Source organism: Trachymyrmex cornetzi, unplaced genomic scaffold (assembly GCF_001594075.2).
Source record: "Trachymyrmex cornetzi isolate Tcor2-1 unplaced genomic scaffold, Tcor1.1 scaffold83, whole genome shotgun sequence".
Taxonomy (NCBI): domain Eukaryota; kingdom Metazoa; phylum Arthropoda; class Insecta; order Hymenoptera; family Formicidae; genus Trachymyrmex; species Trachymyrmex cornetzi.
The window spans coordinates 2,210,247-2,228,333 of record NW_017300169.1 but is presented as its reverse complement, the minus strand read 5'-3'; the positions used below and the strand labels follow the sequence as shown (position 1 = coordinate 2,228,333).

Genomic DNA, 18,087 nt, shown 5'->3' with positions numbered 1-18,087 from the left:
TATATAATAAGAAAAAAACTCGTTTATCCCAAAACGAGATAAAATTTAGTTTGTGCATGTGCATTCTATTCTAAAAATATTTAGATAAATATAATATAGGTATGTGTAGAGTAGTTTATATTGTTTGTTATAAAAAGTAAAGAAAATTTTATGAATATTTTTAGATATCAATCACATGTGCATATTCTAAATAATGTTAATTATTAATTTTTTCACATATTTTTACTAAGTTATAATGTACAATTGACAGCATTAATGTCGTCCGATTCACAAAAGGATATTTAAATGCGATTTATTTATAGTTTTTAGATAATAACAGATACTTCTTTTTATTTTAGAAACTGAAATAATGAATACAAATCAGGGATTAAGATCGCGAGTCAATTTTTGGCGTGTTATGAAAAATGATAGAATGTTAAATTAACTTTATTTTGCGTTAATTGACGCTTGGGTATTTTATCACGACTTCATACATATAAAATAAAATAAAAATTGTAAAATAAAATAAAAAACGTAAAATTAGTTTTTTAACGATGGTAGAAACTAAAATCAAATTTCCAAATATACTACAATTATCAAACCTTTTACATCTAAAAATAATTCATATCGATGTTGACATCAAACATATCATCGACAGAAATGGAAATGGAAGTAACTAGATATTTTTAAAAAATAACTTTCATTCCCCTTGAGGTGTATTCTGATTCCCACCTGGGTGCTCCTCGGGTATCATGTCACCCTTGTTTAATGTTCTATAAAAAACATTAATAACTTGACATCCGAGGAGCACCCAGGTGGGAATCCGAACATGCCCCTGGACAAAAATAGAAAACGTGTACATCCGAGGAGCACCCAGGTGGGAATCCGAACATGCCCCTGGACAAAAATAGATAACGTGGCATATATATTTTATTATATATCTGAAATAGATTTATATATAAAATTGTATTTAATAAAAAATTAAAAAATAAGAGGAATATAGATATAAATAAAATGACAAATAATTAATTTATTAATTCTCTGCTTTTTTATATTGACTGAAACAAGATATTGTTTGCTGTTTTAAAAAGTTAGTCGTGATACAAATTTGGGAAGCCCTGATTTATTACTAATAATATAAGCAACTAGATATTTCTTAAATATTGTAGAAAAATTTGTTCATTGAATGTGCGCACGCTGACCGGCATACATTAATGCTATGTACATGAGTTAAAAGTAAGATTACATTAGATTATTGTTGTTTTAGTAATGAGTTATAATTTATATATTATTACAATCATATAATGTTAAAATGTATACTAAATCCATATGATAGTAATGCATTATGTTTGTATGTTGTGCACGTAGCAATAATATAGCAGTCATATTAAAGATTTATATGTTTGGAATGTATGTACAGGTACCTGAAAAATGTATTTCCAAAAGTGGACGAAACAATATTATTGGATGTGCTGGAACAGAGCGATAATAATGTACAGAAGGCATCTGAAAAATTAATTGAATTAGGATATGAAAAACGGAATCCTACCCTTCCTGCCAGAGCTTTAACAAAAAAGAGAGAAGAGGAAGAGGTAATGAATTTTTTTTATTGTACATCATATAACGCGTACATTGTTACATATAAAAACAATTGTCTTTATAGGTGCATGATGAGCAAACTGCACCTACTCCTCCTCCACGCATAAAAAGTTTGGAAGAAAAGAATAAGTGTAAGTAAAAATTTTTGTTAAAATTTTAATTTTATTTTTATATCTAATTATATAAGTCCACTATAGAAAGAAAATATTGCAGTGAAAACACGTTTAATGCAAAAATATAAGAATTTACCAGACCGAATTGTGATGCTTGCTATGGATAGTGTAGATTATGACGAAGAAAGAGCAATACATATATTAGATATAGTAATGGCAGAAGAAGCTACTCGACCATTATGTACTTCCAGCAGCCAAAGGTAATGTTTCATTTTTTAACAATACATAAAAAATCGTGAATATATTAATGTCCTCTTATGAGTTGTGTTACTTATTGTAGTAGTAGAAGTGACGAACGGAAAGATAGTCCACCAGTGACAGAAGCTATAAAATTAACTGCTTCTCCGATTAAAAAGATGAATACAGATGTGGAAACTGAGAAGTTGAAACGATCCAAAAATAAGACTGAGATACCGAAGTAAGATATTTATTTAAGGTCATATTTTTTAAGATATGTAAGATATCAGGGTTATACAAGTTATTTGAAAAAGTAATGAAATTTCTTTCTTTAGTAGCGAATAAGTAACGTAATTACTTTTCCGAGTAACAATAACTAGTCGCATCAGCGCCATGATTCGACAATTTGATTGTGTTAGTGAATACGTGAATTGACGTGAACCTACTCTTGTTAGTGATGAGTAACGGAAAGGCATCAAAGGGCTTTAAATGGTCGTAACTAAGTCGTGAAACGTGAGTCGTAGTCGTTAATCGTAAGTCAATATACAAGTTTTGATCAACTCACAACTGTGACTTACGTTCCATGACTCAGTCATCTTTGTGCTTAAACCCGAAAGATTGCCGATAGGATGCATGATATTTTATCGATATTTTTCAGTCGGATATCCATTATTTTATATTGATACTTTCGTCTCGACCATATCGACGTATTGATACTTTTGGAAAAATTAAAATTTTTGTGAAATATATATGTAACATTCTCGAAATACGTAACGAGATATAAATGGAATTTTTTAAACCGATATTTGAATGTGACTTATATTCCGTAAATATTTCGAGATATTTCGTAATACCCTTAGAATATTTTTGGGTGATTTTAGGAACCTTTTATGAATATTTCAGGAATATTTAGCGTTAGCTGGGTAACGGATTATTATTTTTATATATAAAATAGTAATGGTAGCACAGTAATGTTACTTTCTCAAAAAAATAATCGTAACATCGTTACTTTTGAAAGAAAATAACGATAATGCGTTACATTTAAAGTGTAACTCGTATAATCCTGTAAGATATATGTCTTGGTAACGCATATCTACTGTGAACTTGTTTATGTTCCTAGATGTCAAAATAATATTTTATTAACACTTTGACTTACTAGACCTAATTTGTTTGTCCTCCAGCGACGTTAAAATGAAATTTTCATTATTAGATTCACACATCGATATGATATTATATAATTGTATTATGCAAAATTTTCATGTACATAGTACATTTATTATTTTAGACTATTATTTCAATATTATTTATATTTATAAAACAAATGTTATTTTTCACGAGTTTGATGTGTTTTTTGAGTTTAGCAGCGACAGTCAGCTTTGGTCAGTGCCAGTCACCGATGACGCAACGCGACACTGTTGAAAGTTTAAATGCTTGTCATTGGTGGCCGACACAACAGTCAACGTGTTAATAATATTTCATTAATAACATTCTCTATATGATAAAATATGTTGTATTAGAGTTTCACGTGGAACCAGTACTACAGAAGATAAAGAATATAAATCCCCATATTTAACAAAACCAATAGGATCAAACTCGGATTTAGCAAAAGGAGCGAATAACGATCTGCTGTTGTACGTTGAAAAAATATAATTATTTGGTTATTTTTTTGCTGTAATATTTTTATAAACATTAATTAAACAATTATAGGCCGGATTATGCGCCGTGGTCAGGACCGGATCCAAATTTGCTGACTAAGCAATCATTTTCAAGATCACTCGCAATAGGCCATGATGCAAGTTTGGTCTCTACTAATCATTGTCTTACTAAAGGTTCTCAATCCGAATTACGAAAAGGACCGTTAAGGGGATTGGCCCAAGGCTCTATTTATTCGCAAAGAAATGTAGCCAATACAGAGAGTCGTGGTAAATGAAATATGTGCAATTGTTTTTTTCTTGATATTTTTGCATTTATTAAATAATTAAATATTAAATTCTAATTTTTAGATAATTGTTTAGCTATCCATCTTTGGGATGCTATAATTTAATTTTTAATATTATTTATTGATTCATATACATTATCAAAAATATAATGTATAATTTAATAAAGATTTATATTTTGTTATTTATATATGTGCATTTGTTGTTTAGTAAGACTAAACGACAAATACGTTGTTTATTATTTCAGATTATGTTATTTATTGTTAAGCTCTAATAAATAAGTTTATTTCTCTGGGAAGCTTAATTTATGTTTATCGCATGCCGTTCGTATATAGAAAGTGATGTAGGCAGAAAGCTTTATCAATCATAATCTATTTTGATAAGATGTAAACACGTGAAGTGCAATGCATTTTAATTTTGCTAAAAATTTTGAAACTTAGCTTGACTCATTATTAAAGTACACAATTTATATATAAATGCAATCGGTCCGTGTGGTAGATTTATGTCAGATGAAAGTAAATGAGACTCATGAATTTAAAAAAAATGAGACAGTTTATACAAATAAATGCAAATATACAGTAAATATAAGTAAAACTGGACATATTTTAATCATAGCTCATAAACTGGTGACAATGAATTAGCGAAATGGTGCGTCGAGTCATTTCCGCCATTTTTTGTTCACTATACTAAGATATGGAATTGTTTAATGTTTTTCGCATTTTAAACAATAATTAATTACATATTTATACTAGTTTTCTGATTATATTATCGAAATTCTTTAATACACAGAATACATTTCTATATTCAAAAAATCATGTACAATATTATATACAAAATAAGTAGTATATATTTATTATAATAATTAATTTGTGACATATTACGCGAACAAAAAGCAAATCATCGAAAAAAAAAGAAAAAGGTAGCTAAAGTAGAGAAAGAAAATAAAGATTGTTCGCATAGTTATTTGAAAAATAACCCAGTCCTGATGTATAATTTATTTAGTTATCTTTTTGTAGAAGTTTATTTTTCACGCTTTTATAGCAGAATTGATAAGCATTAATTTTCTATCCGATTTTTACTTTAATATTGTTAACATATTGCGGATCTCTTTATAGAGTGTTCTATTTTTCAAGTGTTACTATTTTTGAATAATCGATTTTTATTTATTTGGATTAATTTTTCTTGTACAAAGATGTTGAGGCATTTATTTATTATCCGGATGATAGATGGTTGAACATAAAGAGCTTTCCAATATCTAGCCCAGATAACAGAAAATGTCTAAAATCAGATCATAAGATGTTTTTTGCGTCTAAAAGACAACTTAAAGACATCTTATGTCACAATTGTAGACTTTGTGTTGTTTGGGAAGTGAGGCAGATATATTTTAAGTAAACCTTTCATAATATATTAATATATATATTACAATATGTAAGATTTGTATGATAAACTTGAAGTTGCTGAGAAAAGCCCTTGTGGAGCATTTTTACCATTTGTATCTCATGCCTAAGCACGCGAAATATCATGTGATTAGTGAACTTTAATCACTATTAATTAAAACATTTTTTATTATAGTCTCCATATTTCCGTATTAATCAGAATTTTCGTCTTAAAATATTCCAAAGAATCCGCTCTTAAAAGGAAATCCGGTAGTTTTGAAACATCTATACAGCATGTAAAAAGATGTTAAATTTTTTGAAAATAAGGATAATTGACAATGTGGTATTTAATATTTTTTAGTGACAAATACATATTAGATTTTTCTAAAATTACTTAGTGTATAGAATTCTATTGATACATAATGTAAAATATTAGATAAAAATATATATTTCTATCTTTGATATATCTTATTGAATTTAATATTTATTATATACGTAAAATATGTTAAAAGTCATTCAGAATATCACCTAAATACGAGAAACGCCATTTGATGGTTAAAGTTAGATGTTGAACTAATGCATACACGAATTTTTTTCAAATAAATTTATCCCAGAAAAAGTTCTTTACAGGTATTTATGATTATATTTGGAGAGGATTATTAATATTTCAATTGCGTGTTGAAAGTCCAAGTAACAGCGCACAGTCATATTCCTGAGATAAATTCATTTAAAAAGAATATGTATATGTATTAGTTCAATATCTAATTTTGACCGTCAATGGTGCTTCTCGTACTTAGGTGATGTACTCACATAAACGGTCTTATTTCTGATCTTATTATTGTCAATATGAAATTTTAATAACTTGGTTTTACATACATTTACAAACAAAATTATATAATATACTTAATAGCGAATATTTTAAATTAATATATTTACATACATTCGTATATTCTTAAATAAATAGTACATAATCAAGTCTCTCAAACTTTTATTTCATACATGTGAGTTTATTAAAGATTTTTTCAATTTTATTCATTATGTGTGTGGTAATTAGTAGCGTTCAAAATTTAGCGATTTTTAATATTTCGAATTATCTCATTATGCATAATTAATCAATTTTGTAATTTTTTGTCAGAAACAAAAAAAATAAAATTATATGTTACGGTTATTGCTATTCTTATATATACTAATTTAACATAGTAGTTAATATAACATTGTTCAGTATTAATATTCGTTTAAATAAATGTAATATCTCATCCATACTTTTAAAATAATTATGTACACTGAGGGATTTATCAGTATTAAAATATAAAATTATCAACTATTATTTATCTTATTTAATATTATTTTTATAAATTATTCTACAAAAATGTAAGATTTATTGTAAACTTATTATAAAATTACTGTAATAAAACTTTAAATCTTGAGTGAAAAAATAAAAACCTAAAATATTTTGATATATGATAATTTTAAAGTATTATATTTTAATATCGATAAATTCCTACTTATTCATAACAAATGTACTTCCTTTTTAAGTGTAGTAGTCATGTTTAAAATGAAAATTTTAACCGACTATGAAATCTAAAACCACAAATGTATAGTTTTAAAATATATTTTAATGGTGCATGTGGACATATAGTAGGAAATTTTTATATATATATATATATATATATATACACACACACACACACACACACACATACACTATATATGTACATATTATGTATATATCCAGCTGGAATTTTCCTACTGTATGTCCACATGCATCATTAAAAAATATATATATGTATATATATATGTGTGTATATTGGTGTGTGTGTGTGTGTGTATAGATATATAACCTATTATAAAACAGGATGAAACAATACGAGTGAAGATGAAAACTAGCATATCTCTAAATATAGAGAAACATCTATTAATGCAAAATAAGATTTTTAATAATAAACCATACAAAATTAATATTTATATATGCCGTCATGAGAGTATTAATATACAGAAATATTTTCATAGTTTGACTCCGGAGTAATTCAGCTTTATAAATATTTAAGATACAATTAAAATGTTAACGGATGGGCTGTGGCTGAAGTATTAATTGAAAGCTATTTTTATAGCTTTTTGACTTTAAAAATTATAAAAAATAAATATATTTTGCTATATTTTAGCATTGCCATTGGTATAGAAAGCTAATATGTACAATAACCTACAGTAGATGACATTGTACGCCTTCGATAACATTAGTCATTAAATTAAGGCTGTTTCAATTAAAAATCTTGTTAAATTATGTTCATTTATACATATTTCATGGAAAATGTATTATTTAATTGCATTATTATTTAAACGGTGTCAAGTTTATGTACTGAAATATACATTGTTCTATTCTGAAGAAAAAAATAGCATTTTTAATTGTGTAATATTCAAATTAAAAATTTTATGAAAATATTTTGAACAGATTATAAACAATTGTAACACCTATTTCATATAACAAATTACAAATGTCACAAAGAATTTTATGCAAGAAACGTTATTCATTTTATGTTATTATACATATTAATCTTAGAAAGTTAATTTGCAAAAGTTCACCTGTCAATAAATTATTATATTCTTTACAGTAGATATACAAATAACTTTATCTGATAGTTTACATTTAAATCTAAGATAATTTACACATATGCTATATATATGTATAAATCTTTTGTGAAAAGATATTTTTCATATATCAATTATATGTTATCTTACATTCAAGGATAATATATACTAAGATATATTCTATTTCACTTATAATTTAATGTATTTCATTATAATATTGCTACAAGAGTTTGCTATGCTCTCCATAGCTCTAGTAAAACAATTGTATCAAAATGTTACGTTTAATATGCTCTGATAAGAAGCGAGTAGGTAATACTCGTGTAGATAATATTCGAGCAGACTATCTAAGTAGCAATATAAATGTGATGTAAATAAAAAAATGTTCAATATTAAGTATTGCAAGTGGTACAAGAAATTATATCTCATTGTCTTTATATATGGACATCTGTGCAATAAAGTATCTGTAATCGAATTATACATACGACAATCTAATTTAAATAATTTACATATACAGGGTGTTCCAGAAATAGGTAGCCAAACTTTAGTATCGTATTCTTCTGTCCTTAAAGATGAAAAAAGGTATAAACCTAAGTTCGGATATTTTTTCTCTTTTTGAGATATAAACATTTTATTTGTGCAAGAGAATATTTTAAAGATTTAAAACTTGAATATCTGCTCACTCTCGATATTGGAATAAATTATCTTGGTAACATTATTTTAACTATGCAATGTTTAGATAGAAACTGATTTACTACGATAAGCTGTCTTCGATGACAGTATCACTTGCTGTACCATAATATTTACTTTGTGTAATATCTGTTCAACTTTCGAGATGAACAAAAAGTATTTATATCTCGTAATCAAAAAGGAAGAGTTTCCGGACTATATTTATAACCTTTTTGTATCCTTAGAAACGGTAGAAAACGATACTAAAGTTTGGCCACCTATTTTTTAAGAACCCTATATAATAAAAATTATCAATTTATAAACTATGTGTATTAGGCTGATTAAATTTGAATATAATAAAACAAATTTTTTTTCTCTGATGTAACAAATTGTAAAAGAAATCAATTCTGTACGTTTTTTTCCTATTTGGAACTTTAGAATGCATGAAGTGCCACAACACAAACACATAATTATTGTGTGAACATAATCTTTTGTTTACTTTATAAATAAACTCTTACTCTTTTCTTTGTAATTTTAGCATTATTTTAGATAATTTTTTCCTGCTATAAAGTTTATTTTGTACTTGTTTTATAAATAATATCTGTTAAACTTTATTTAATAATATACACGTACATAGAATAAGAAATAAATTTTTTAAATCTATACTTATGACAATAAAATATAAACTATAATTTTTTTATTATAAAAAAATATACTTTATATGCTTCATTTATAATTAACATATTTTTTAATTATTTAAGATGGAAGCATATCAAAATTTTGACATATACCTATACACGCGTGCAAGCACAATGTGCTATTTAGAATATATTAAATATAAATTGTTTTCTTACATCTTTATTAAAATATTAACTGTATCAATATAAAAAAATAAAACTAATGATAAGATCTATGATACAGAAGCGTGTGTGTGTGAATGTGTGTGTATAATATTAAGTAATTAAAGGAACAATATGATGTAGAATAACTATAACTAGAGATACAATGGTAATAATAATATTCTTAAAATATTTGGTTCTGTTATTTAAATTTCATCTTCGTTTAAAAGCATGTTTGGAATGCCATCGTTGATAGGAAATTTTCTGCCGGATTCGGGACACAATAAATCTCCGTTTATAACTTCGACTTCCAACAAAATATGATGAGTCTTTTTTAGAAAATCTTCATTTGTCTCGAAGTCCTCTATTAGAATCTGAGGTAATTCACCGACATGTCCTATCTGTAATAAAATACTCGTTAATATACTATAAAATATTTTTTACAGTATTTCAGTAGATTATGTTGTAAAATAATAATATTGTATATTAAGGATGGTGTTTATAATATAATTTGAGGAATAAATGCAGGATACATTAAAAGTTCGTACAAACATTCGTTCTATTTGAACTTATTTCCGAATTAAGCCTGTGGTATACAATTGCTTGCATACGACTGTGCTGGCAATCTTGTTGATTGTTATGCTGGAAATTATGTAGCCTGCTGACTACGCTACTGACTGAATTTACTGAATTTTTGTGACAGGTCAAGTACTATTTTTCTTGTATGATTTTGTGCTGATTCATTGTGAAAGCCAATAATTAAAAACAATGCAATTATATTTTTACAATAATGTGCCACAGTAGCAATAATCTACTTCGTATTTATTTATTCGCGGATACTTCTGTCAAGAATCTTTTGTCAAACAAATTACTGCTGTTCGACTAGCCCTGCCAGCACCGCTGCCAACACGATAACAAATTCAGCTAGCAATCCTGTAGGAAAAAAAGCCATCGTATGTTGCAGGCTTTATTCAGAAACAAAATTAAATAGAATAAATGTTTATAAGTTATTGCAAGAACGATATATTTTAATCAATTATAGAATATTATATTATTTTCATATCTTCTTTTGATTTTTCACGTATGTTTTAATATACTTTATTATATTTGACTCTTATGTGCCCTTTATTCTCTCGTTATTGTTCATAAATGTTTATATGAACTTTTTATGTTACTTTTGTATCCTAAATTAATTTCTGAAGTTATGTCTACATGTTATGAAACACTGCGTGCACAAATACATGTACACAGAGTTGGGAAAGTTACTTTGTAAAAGTAATTAGTTATATATAGTTATATATAGTCATATATAGTTTCTTTCTCTCAAAAAATAATTACAAGTTATTGACTTTGAAAAATAACTCGTTACAGTTACTAAAAAAATAACTTTGTTACTTTTCTGTTTTCACAATAGAACAGTACAGGTAACATCAGGGAAGGCGCTAATTGCGCATATCTTGCGCACATCGCTAATTGATAAATTTAATATAAAACATTCTCATTGGTAAAAAGCAGTGAAAAATTCTAGGCCAATACGAGTAGTGCAATCGGGAATGTAGGTTAATTTAGGACCTTTCTTAACATCGACATCATTAGGATCATCAAGAAAAAACTGATTTACGTTTACATGTTATAATTTTATTTTAAAAAAATAAAAAAATAATAAACAATTCTATGGCAAAGAATGGGAAAAGTAATTATTGGGTGTACAAATAAGTTTCCATCATTTTCTGATTAAATAAATCGCAATTGTTTTTATAGAAAAATAAGACTATTTTATTCAAAATATTTGCCATTAAAAGCTATAACCTTCCCCTACTTTTCAGGTAATAAGTAAGTGATAGAAGAAGTCCGGTTGTTTTGAAGTAATCCAGTCATCAAATCAATTCACGTGGGACCCAATTTCCTTGCTCTTAAACCATTCCCATTTGAGTACGAGCTTGGCATAGCAGGCAGCGCACGAGACTGCTGTGCCAGAGATCCCGGGCAGAACCAAAAAATGTTTTCGAACGCTCGTAGCTCCTCTTGGAAGGCAATGGCAAACCAAGAGTATCTCTTGCCAAGAGCACTTCCCTAATAAATTGTCGTTCGGAATCGATGTTAAACTGTAGGTCCCATATGACTGTGTACAATTAGCGTACGCATCACAGGCATATGAAAAAAAGTCCACACTCGGCCACGAGTAATAGGACTGTGGAAGAGAAAACCATTCCTATTGAATATAGACGTTGGGAAATACATTGTTGGGTAACATTTAATGCCATTGCTAAATCTGTTTCTGTTTGGCATGGATCTTTATCCAGTAATGCTTCCAATTCTGTATCTTCAAATTTTTTCGATGCACCTTCACATTCTTGTCTTTCACATCAAAATCGTTACTTTTAAATTTTCTGAACCACTCACTACAAGTACTTTCAGCTAGAGCATGTTCAGCATAAGCTTCTACAAGCAAATGGTGGTTTTCAGCAGCAGTTTTCTTTAAAATAAAATAATGCAGCAAAACTTGCCGCAAATGTTATTTTGTTAGCACAAAATTTGACATTTTCAATGCAATGAGAAAATTTGTTGTTTACACTGAACTCTAATGTTATATACTAAATCTTAAAGCTTACTTAGGTATCTAACACTTAGATATGTTACCATCTTAAATTACATGCATGCAGTACTGGTGACGGCATCTATTAGAAAACGATGGGAATTTATTTGTACACCCAATATATAGCAAAGATGTTTCTCTTGAAATTATACAATACATATATATGAAATTACATTGGCAATTTTAATTAAAACAGATTATCTTGATAAAAGGGGGAGGGGGGTAAGTTGGTATATCTTGTATTGCAATGTATATAAATGTTTTCATTATCTTATTTTTTATTTATAACTAATATATTTTGTATTATGATACAAGTGTATACAAGACAAGTAAGATTTCATAGAATCTTACTTGTTATTGTATCTTGAATCCTACTGACAAAATTTCATATAGAATGTTTAAAAATATTTTGTTATATGTTTATATTTATGTTTTATTATTTGTAGGAACATGTTGGGGACAAGTTGAAGCATGTGATATGAATAAATCTTTTAATATCCAAAGTAACTATTAAATTAATTGCTAGTTATTGAAAAAAATGTAACTAACTTAAGTTACAGTTACTGAAAAAGACTTTAACTGTAACTTTGTTACAAGCAACGAGTTATTTCCCTGATCATGTATATATGTTTATATGAGAAGGTGACCTTACGCTTTCGGCAGCTTTCCATAGCACTGTCCAATCCAATTTTGGAATTATCCTAGCGATATATTCTGGATTAAAATCTACTTCGGATACTCTGATGTCTCGAGCCTGCAAAATTTTACAAATATTTTTAATAAATATATGATAATGAAATAAGGAATCTTCAGAACAAAATTGTATATTTTTTGGTTTTTCAGACAAGCATAATCTTGAAAGTAATAATATAAGTAAATTTTAAGAAAAACTGTAAAAAATATAGTATTGAATCTCAACAACACTCTTAAAGAATGGCTAAAACTTTAAACGAAAAACTTAAAACTTTAAACTAAAAACAAAAATATTATTAATTATGTTCAAGTATTTGTCTATTATCACCTAAAGTACATTGCTGTATACACACACACACACACACACATACATACAAACACTTGATATAGTAAAAAAAAAAGTAGTTTTAGAATATTTTAAATCTTTTTTCTTGATTTTTATCAACTCAAAAGATATAATATTTTAAAAATAAACATTTTTATTATTACCAAATTAGATTCAAGTTTATTAAGTAAAATTGAAACGTTCAGTTAAGTTTTGATGTTTTTATATTTTTGCACAGTATTGTCTAATTGGTTATTATTTTATTCGAGTTTTCTGTATGCAATAAGCAATTTAACAATGAGAGTTAAATAACGTTAATAAAATATAACGTTATTTTGACCACATCAAAATATTGTTTAGTATATTAAATAATTTTCACAATGTATGATTGAATATTTCATTATTCAAAGTTTTTACATTCTAGACATGAATTGTGATTTGTGTATTTTAATGAACAGGAGAAAATAGCTTACGACTATTTTCAGAGGATAGCCGACTGTCACCCCTTTCATAGCTCTAGATGTTAACATATTGTGCGTAAGAAGCTTCATATTTTCTGCAATAAAAAACTGACACAGTGGGAATTATTTGCTCCAATATAACACAGAGAAACAAAACGTGCACAGCCACTACCATAATACACCATAATAGATAGCCATAGACACAGTATAAACAGAGGGAAACTCTTTAACTATATAAGTATGGGCCGCCAGTAAACGCAAACTTCACACTGGTTGTCATTGTCAAACCGTAGCGACACCATTAACCAAGAACATCGACAAGATACTATGGCCGGTATTCATATAGCGTTTTCGGCCCGGCCAAGTTTGCATCAACCTGGGTTGGATTAATGGTGTTTTGTGGTCTCCTATTGGTAGAGCGGGTGACGTCAACCAATAGGAAAGATTAATCCAAACCAGGTTGGTGCAAACCCGATCGGGCCGAAAACGCTAATAGTCGGTTCTTATTTTAAGTCCGGATCTACAATAAAGGTTTTAAGCCTTAAGCCATAAAAAATGGGCGAATCATAGTCGCTTATTCTTCTCGGATTCGTCTGTAAGTCCGGATCTACAATGGGTGTTTTAAGTCTTAAGCCGTAAGAAATTGACCAATTACAGTCGAATCCGAGAAGAATAAACAACTGTGATTCGCCCATTTCTTATGGCTTAAGGCTTAAAACCCTATTGTAGATCCGGACTATAAGACCGTCTTAAGTCGCTAATGCGGCCTTCTGATTGGTTCATCTTAAAACTGTACTTAAGACGGTCTTAAATATAAGATCCGACTATGAATACCGGGCTATTAAAGACGGTCGGCGCTTATGGAAATTCGTGTGTCTGTTAAAATTTAAGTGATTGAGGGCCGATTGTTCCACCTTTTGGTAAATTTTACCTGTGAAGTATTGCTGGATTTACATTGTATCTGATTTTCGTCGTACGACGCTCTTCAACCAATCAGAAAATAGAATTCCGATGATACGAAGCAAAATCCATCGGAATCCTGTTTTCTGATTGGTTGCAGAGCGTCGTACGACGCAAATCGGATGCAGTGTGAATCCAGCATAAGGATAAATCTACACAAACTTGCATATCTGCATATACATACGCATAAACAAAATTATCCAATTGCATTTCTCTTTTAAAGTCGCATTTAAAATGTGATTGGATTATTTTCCTTATGCATACATTTATGCGGCTATGCAAGTTGTGTGAATATACCCTAATGACTGCAGCACACACTGTTGCACCAATCAGAGCTCTGTGTCAAAGCGCTGTTTCCTGTATGAGGATCCGGGGATAATGCTTAATGCATAAGGGAATCAACCAATTGAAATTCTTCTTTTCCATGGAATGAGAGGAAAGGAAAGCTTCTGATTAGTTGATTCGCTTATGCATTATGCGTTATGCAAGAGTCTGCTGCGGCTATAGCGGGGAACACAGACTCTTGCATAACGCATAACACGTAATGCATAAGAATATGTACCAATCGAAGTTCTCCGTTTCTTTCCCTTCCATGTAATAGAGAACTCTGGTTGGTTCAATTTCTTATGCCTCATGTGTTATGCGTTATGCAAGAGTCTGTGCTCCCCGTTTAACTGTTGAGTCTGCTGAACGCAAATAATGGTTGTTAAAGTTTGAAGTTGACAAAGCGGCTAGCCTATTTGCCGAGCAAATGAGCATAATTGATTGTTATTTATAGATTCAACCAATCATATTCAATCACTCGGTAAGCATGCCTAGCCGCTTTGCCGTCTTGAACTCGTCCAATTTGTGTCTCTTGCTGGAAAGCTCCCAGAATTAACAGAGTTATCAGAATTATCTGTTTTCTAGAATTGACCAATCAATTCTACTAAATAGCAAATTCGATTGGTCAGTTAAACGCCGATTAAATAATTGTCGTTGGTGAAATCGGCCGTAGACCAAAAAAAGGAAGAAGAAGAAGATATGTGAGTGATGCATTTATGAACGCGGAGAACACCACGCCATGTTTGCCTGAGGTATGTAACTGGATGTTTCACTAAAAACATGGCTGAATTATTGTTTCGTCGTTCAGTAAAATTTTGTGTACAGTGAAAGAACGATCTGACGTCGAACACATGTGAGTTTGAAGTCATTATGACTTCGATTCATCTTGTCGTGCATCCTTTGCCAGGAACTGATGACCAACTCAATGATAGGTGAGAAATTTCATCTGCTATCGGTTTCTCACACATTACTGCATTCCAATTTGTATATCATACTCGAGAAAAAATACCATTTTTTTCTTATCTCAAAGTGGTCCATTACTGTTGCAACATGTCACGACATGTCATGATATGTTACAAATGCGTTATTCCCATTTCTCTTCTTATTTTGCGTGTATCAGCGTAACGAATGTACGTCTCCGTTGACATTATCCTCGCCATATTTTAATGGCAATCTATAAAAATGTAGTATCTGGTAATTGATTCTGTTTTTACGTGTACGCTTCAAGTCTTGTAATTGCGGACAATGTAAGATATATTTGTTAAGCGATATAATCCTGAATCTCTCTAATTGGTGTACAATCATATGCAACTAAATGAATAAATAATGCATTGTTGAAACTTGTTATCAAACTTAATATATTTAAGTATGTTACCACTATAATGAAAAAATTATCTTGCAATAGCAATGAAAAAAAACATTTTTATTTTATATTCTTTAATTTCAGAAAGATAATTGTCTATTTTATATATTTTATGCATGTATATAGTAATATTGTATTTTATGCTTTTATATTGTTTTAGATTGAGGGAAATAGCAGATAAAATAAATAGATATGGATTCGTAACACCATTAGCTTTTAATTCTTTAAAAGCATCAATAAAGCGTATTGTAGTTGGACCAAGCCATATTGCTTTTCTCACGGATGACAATAGAATAGCTAGAGTTGCATTTACAGTGCTACCAGATAGATTGGATTTGAGTAAAAATGAACCTAATAGAAAGTGAGTGAAAATGGAGCAAATGTATATGTGACTCTACACGGTCAATAATACTAATTAGTAATATTGAATCAGTAATAGGATGAGTTTCCTAATTCATCGATTGATCGATTGTATTGTGCGCAAATACAATTTTGTGCTATAAAAGCTACATTTAGTATAATCAATAAGCGATTAATCAATCAATCAATCAATTAAAAAAACTCGTCCATACTGACAGTATGCATCAATATTTTTAATATTTTTGTAACTTTACACGATCAGGATTAATAATATATTTCACTTTTATATACATTATATTTTTCACTGTGACATTATGATGTGGCTCTTAATAAAGCGATATTGATGTTCGAGAATCAAAATCTAGATCATTGTCAATATTCTACATCAATCCATCAATATTAACCATACACAATCAGTAATATTGATAGTATTTGTTAATACCAACAGTATTATTGACCATGTTAGGGTCACCTTATAAGAGGACAGTTTATGCAATAATCAGAAAATGTCTGTTTTATTATAGTACAAGTAAAAATCATATTGGAAACTCTAATTCTGCACCAAATGGAAATGGAAATAGCAGTAGTGGTAATAGAACAGGGATGTCACGTTCACGTGCACGGATTATGCGTAACAGTTCCGCGATACGTGGAGGTAACAACAGTGGAGGGAGTGGAAGTGGTGGTCGTATAGGACCACCTGGAGTTATTATGGGTGGAGGAAGTGGTAGCAATTCTCGTCCTATCGCCTCTGTACCAGCACCATTTGTACCGGAAGATCTAATATCTCAGGCACAAGTTGTATTGCAAGGAAAAAGTCGCAATCTTATTATCAGAGAATTACAGGTTTAATATCAACGTTGTAAATAAAAAGAATGTAAAATAACAAAGAATTACGTAACTTAATAAAATAATTCTATTAATATTGCAGCGTACAAATCTAGATGTAAATTTAGCAGTAAACAATCTTTTGTCACGAGAAGACGAAGAGGGTGATGATGCAGAAGATGCAGCAGATAGTTATGTTCCAGAAGATCTTATTTCTTTATTAGATGGTGGCTTTAGTAATGAGCATTCAGTTATAATTGATGCTGATTCTATGTTTTCTGAAGATGTATTTGGCTACACTGGAATAAGGCAGTAATTAATTTTTCACATATGTTACAATTGTTGAAGTGTTAACTTAGTAAATGTATACATTTACTGTAATTAACACTTTGTGACATATATACATGTAATGATTATACTCAAAAAAAGAGAAAGAGAGACAGATAGACAAGCAGATATATTTTAAAAAGATAGTTTTAAACTTTGTTGGCTTGTAGTGCTTGCTAAGTTGTATAAAAAATACTTAGTCAATGTTGGTTCGCAAATCAAATTATTTCTTTAATAAATATTTTTTATTTTAGTAACATACGTTGTTTACTCGTATTTATATATCACATGATGTGGAAATAAATATTGACAATATTAACTTATTCTAATATTGTAATATTTCAATAAGAAAATATTAATTATTTGGGTCTGAACATGGAGTCGAACAAACATAGAATAGTAATTGAGAGCATCATTCTCTAAGTTTTTTTTATAAAGGTATTTTAAAAGTTTATCCAGTTTTGATAAATTACTTAGTAAACTTATAAACGAAATTAGAGAGAGAGAGAGAGAGAGAG

At 29.1% G+C, this 18,087-nt stretch overlaps 3 protein-coding genes across 7 annotated transcripts in view; 2 read left to right on the top strand and 1 right to left on the bottom strand.

Annotated features, from left to right (window-relative positions):
* LOC108768727 (uncharacterized) overlaps nt 1–4,751 on the top strand; it is an 11,803-nt gene extending 7,052 nt beyond the window's left edge. For 3 of the 5 annotated variants that reach the window (XM_018519267.1, XM_018519268.1, XM_018519265.1), the window contains 7 exons: nt 1,400–1,571; nt 1,643–1,709; nt 1,792–1,951; nt 2,032–2,169; nt 3,446–3,559; nt 3,636–3,850; nt 4,113–4,751. In XM_018519267.1, the coding sequence (XP_018374769.1) occupies nt 1,400–1,571; nt 1,643–1,709; nt 1,792–1,951; nt 2,032–2,169; nt 3,446–3,559; nt 3,636–3,850; nt 4,113–4,132 (886 nt within the window). In that variant the 3' untranslated portion in view covers nt 4,133–4,751. Of the gene's footprint in view, nt 1–1,399; nt 1,572–1,642; nt 1,710–1,791; nt 1,952–2,031; nt 2,170–3,445; nt 3,560–3,635; nt 3,859–4,112 lie in introns of those variants that run through there. The other 2 variants (XM_018519269.1, XM_018519266.1) reach the window with 1 other exon arrangement.
* Nucleotides 4,752–9,418: 4,667 nt separating this feature from the next.
* On the bottom strand, nt 9,419–13,701 carry Trmt112 (tRNA methyltransferase subunit 11-2). The gene is made up of 3 exons (XM_018519314.1): nt 13,420–13,701; nt 12,581–12,682; nt 9,419–9,733 (listed from the first exon to the last, which is right to left on the bottom strand). Exons 1-3 carry the CDS (start codon nt 13,495–13,497, stop codon nt 9,539–9,541), a joined length of 375 nt encoding a protein of 124 aa, XP_018374816.1. The 5' UTR covers nt 13,498–13,701; the 3' UTR covers nt 9,419–9,538.
* A 1,707-nt stretch (nt 13,702–15,408) lies between these two features.
* The window catches only part of hyd (E3 ubiquitin-protein ligase hyd), an 18,986-nt gene continuing 16,307 nt past the window's right edge, over nt 15,409–18,087 (top strand). The window contains exons 1-4 of the mRNA XM_018519521.1: nt 15,409–15,623; nt 16,215–16,415; nt 16,939–17,260; nt 17,346–17,554. Of these exons, the coding sequence (XP_018375023.1) occupies nt 15,562–15,623; nt 16,215–16,415; nt 16,939–17,260; nt 17,346–17,554 (794 nt within the window). The 5' untranslated portion in view covers nt 15,409–15,561. The remainder of the gene's footprint in view (nt 15,624–16,214; nt 16,416–16,938; nt 17,261–17,345; nt 17,555–18,087) is intronic.

Excerpts from the sequence above, each read along its gene's own strand:
- Trmt112 (XM_018519314.1), bottom strand. The coding sequence starts at position 13,497 with ATGAAGCTTCTTACGCACAATATGTTAACATCTAGAGCTATGAAAGGG. Across the intron at positions 12,683-13,419 it reads GCTATCCTCTGAAAATAGTC|GCTCGAGACATCAGAGTATC; the intron begins GTAAGCTATTTT and ends AAAATTTTGCAG. Across the intron at positions 9,734-12,580 it reads TATGGAAAGCTGCCGAAAGC|ATAGGACATGTCGGTGAATT; the intron begins GTAAGGTCACCT and ends ATTTTATTACAG.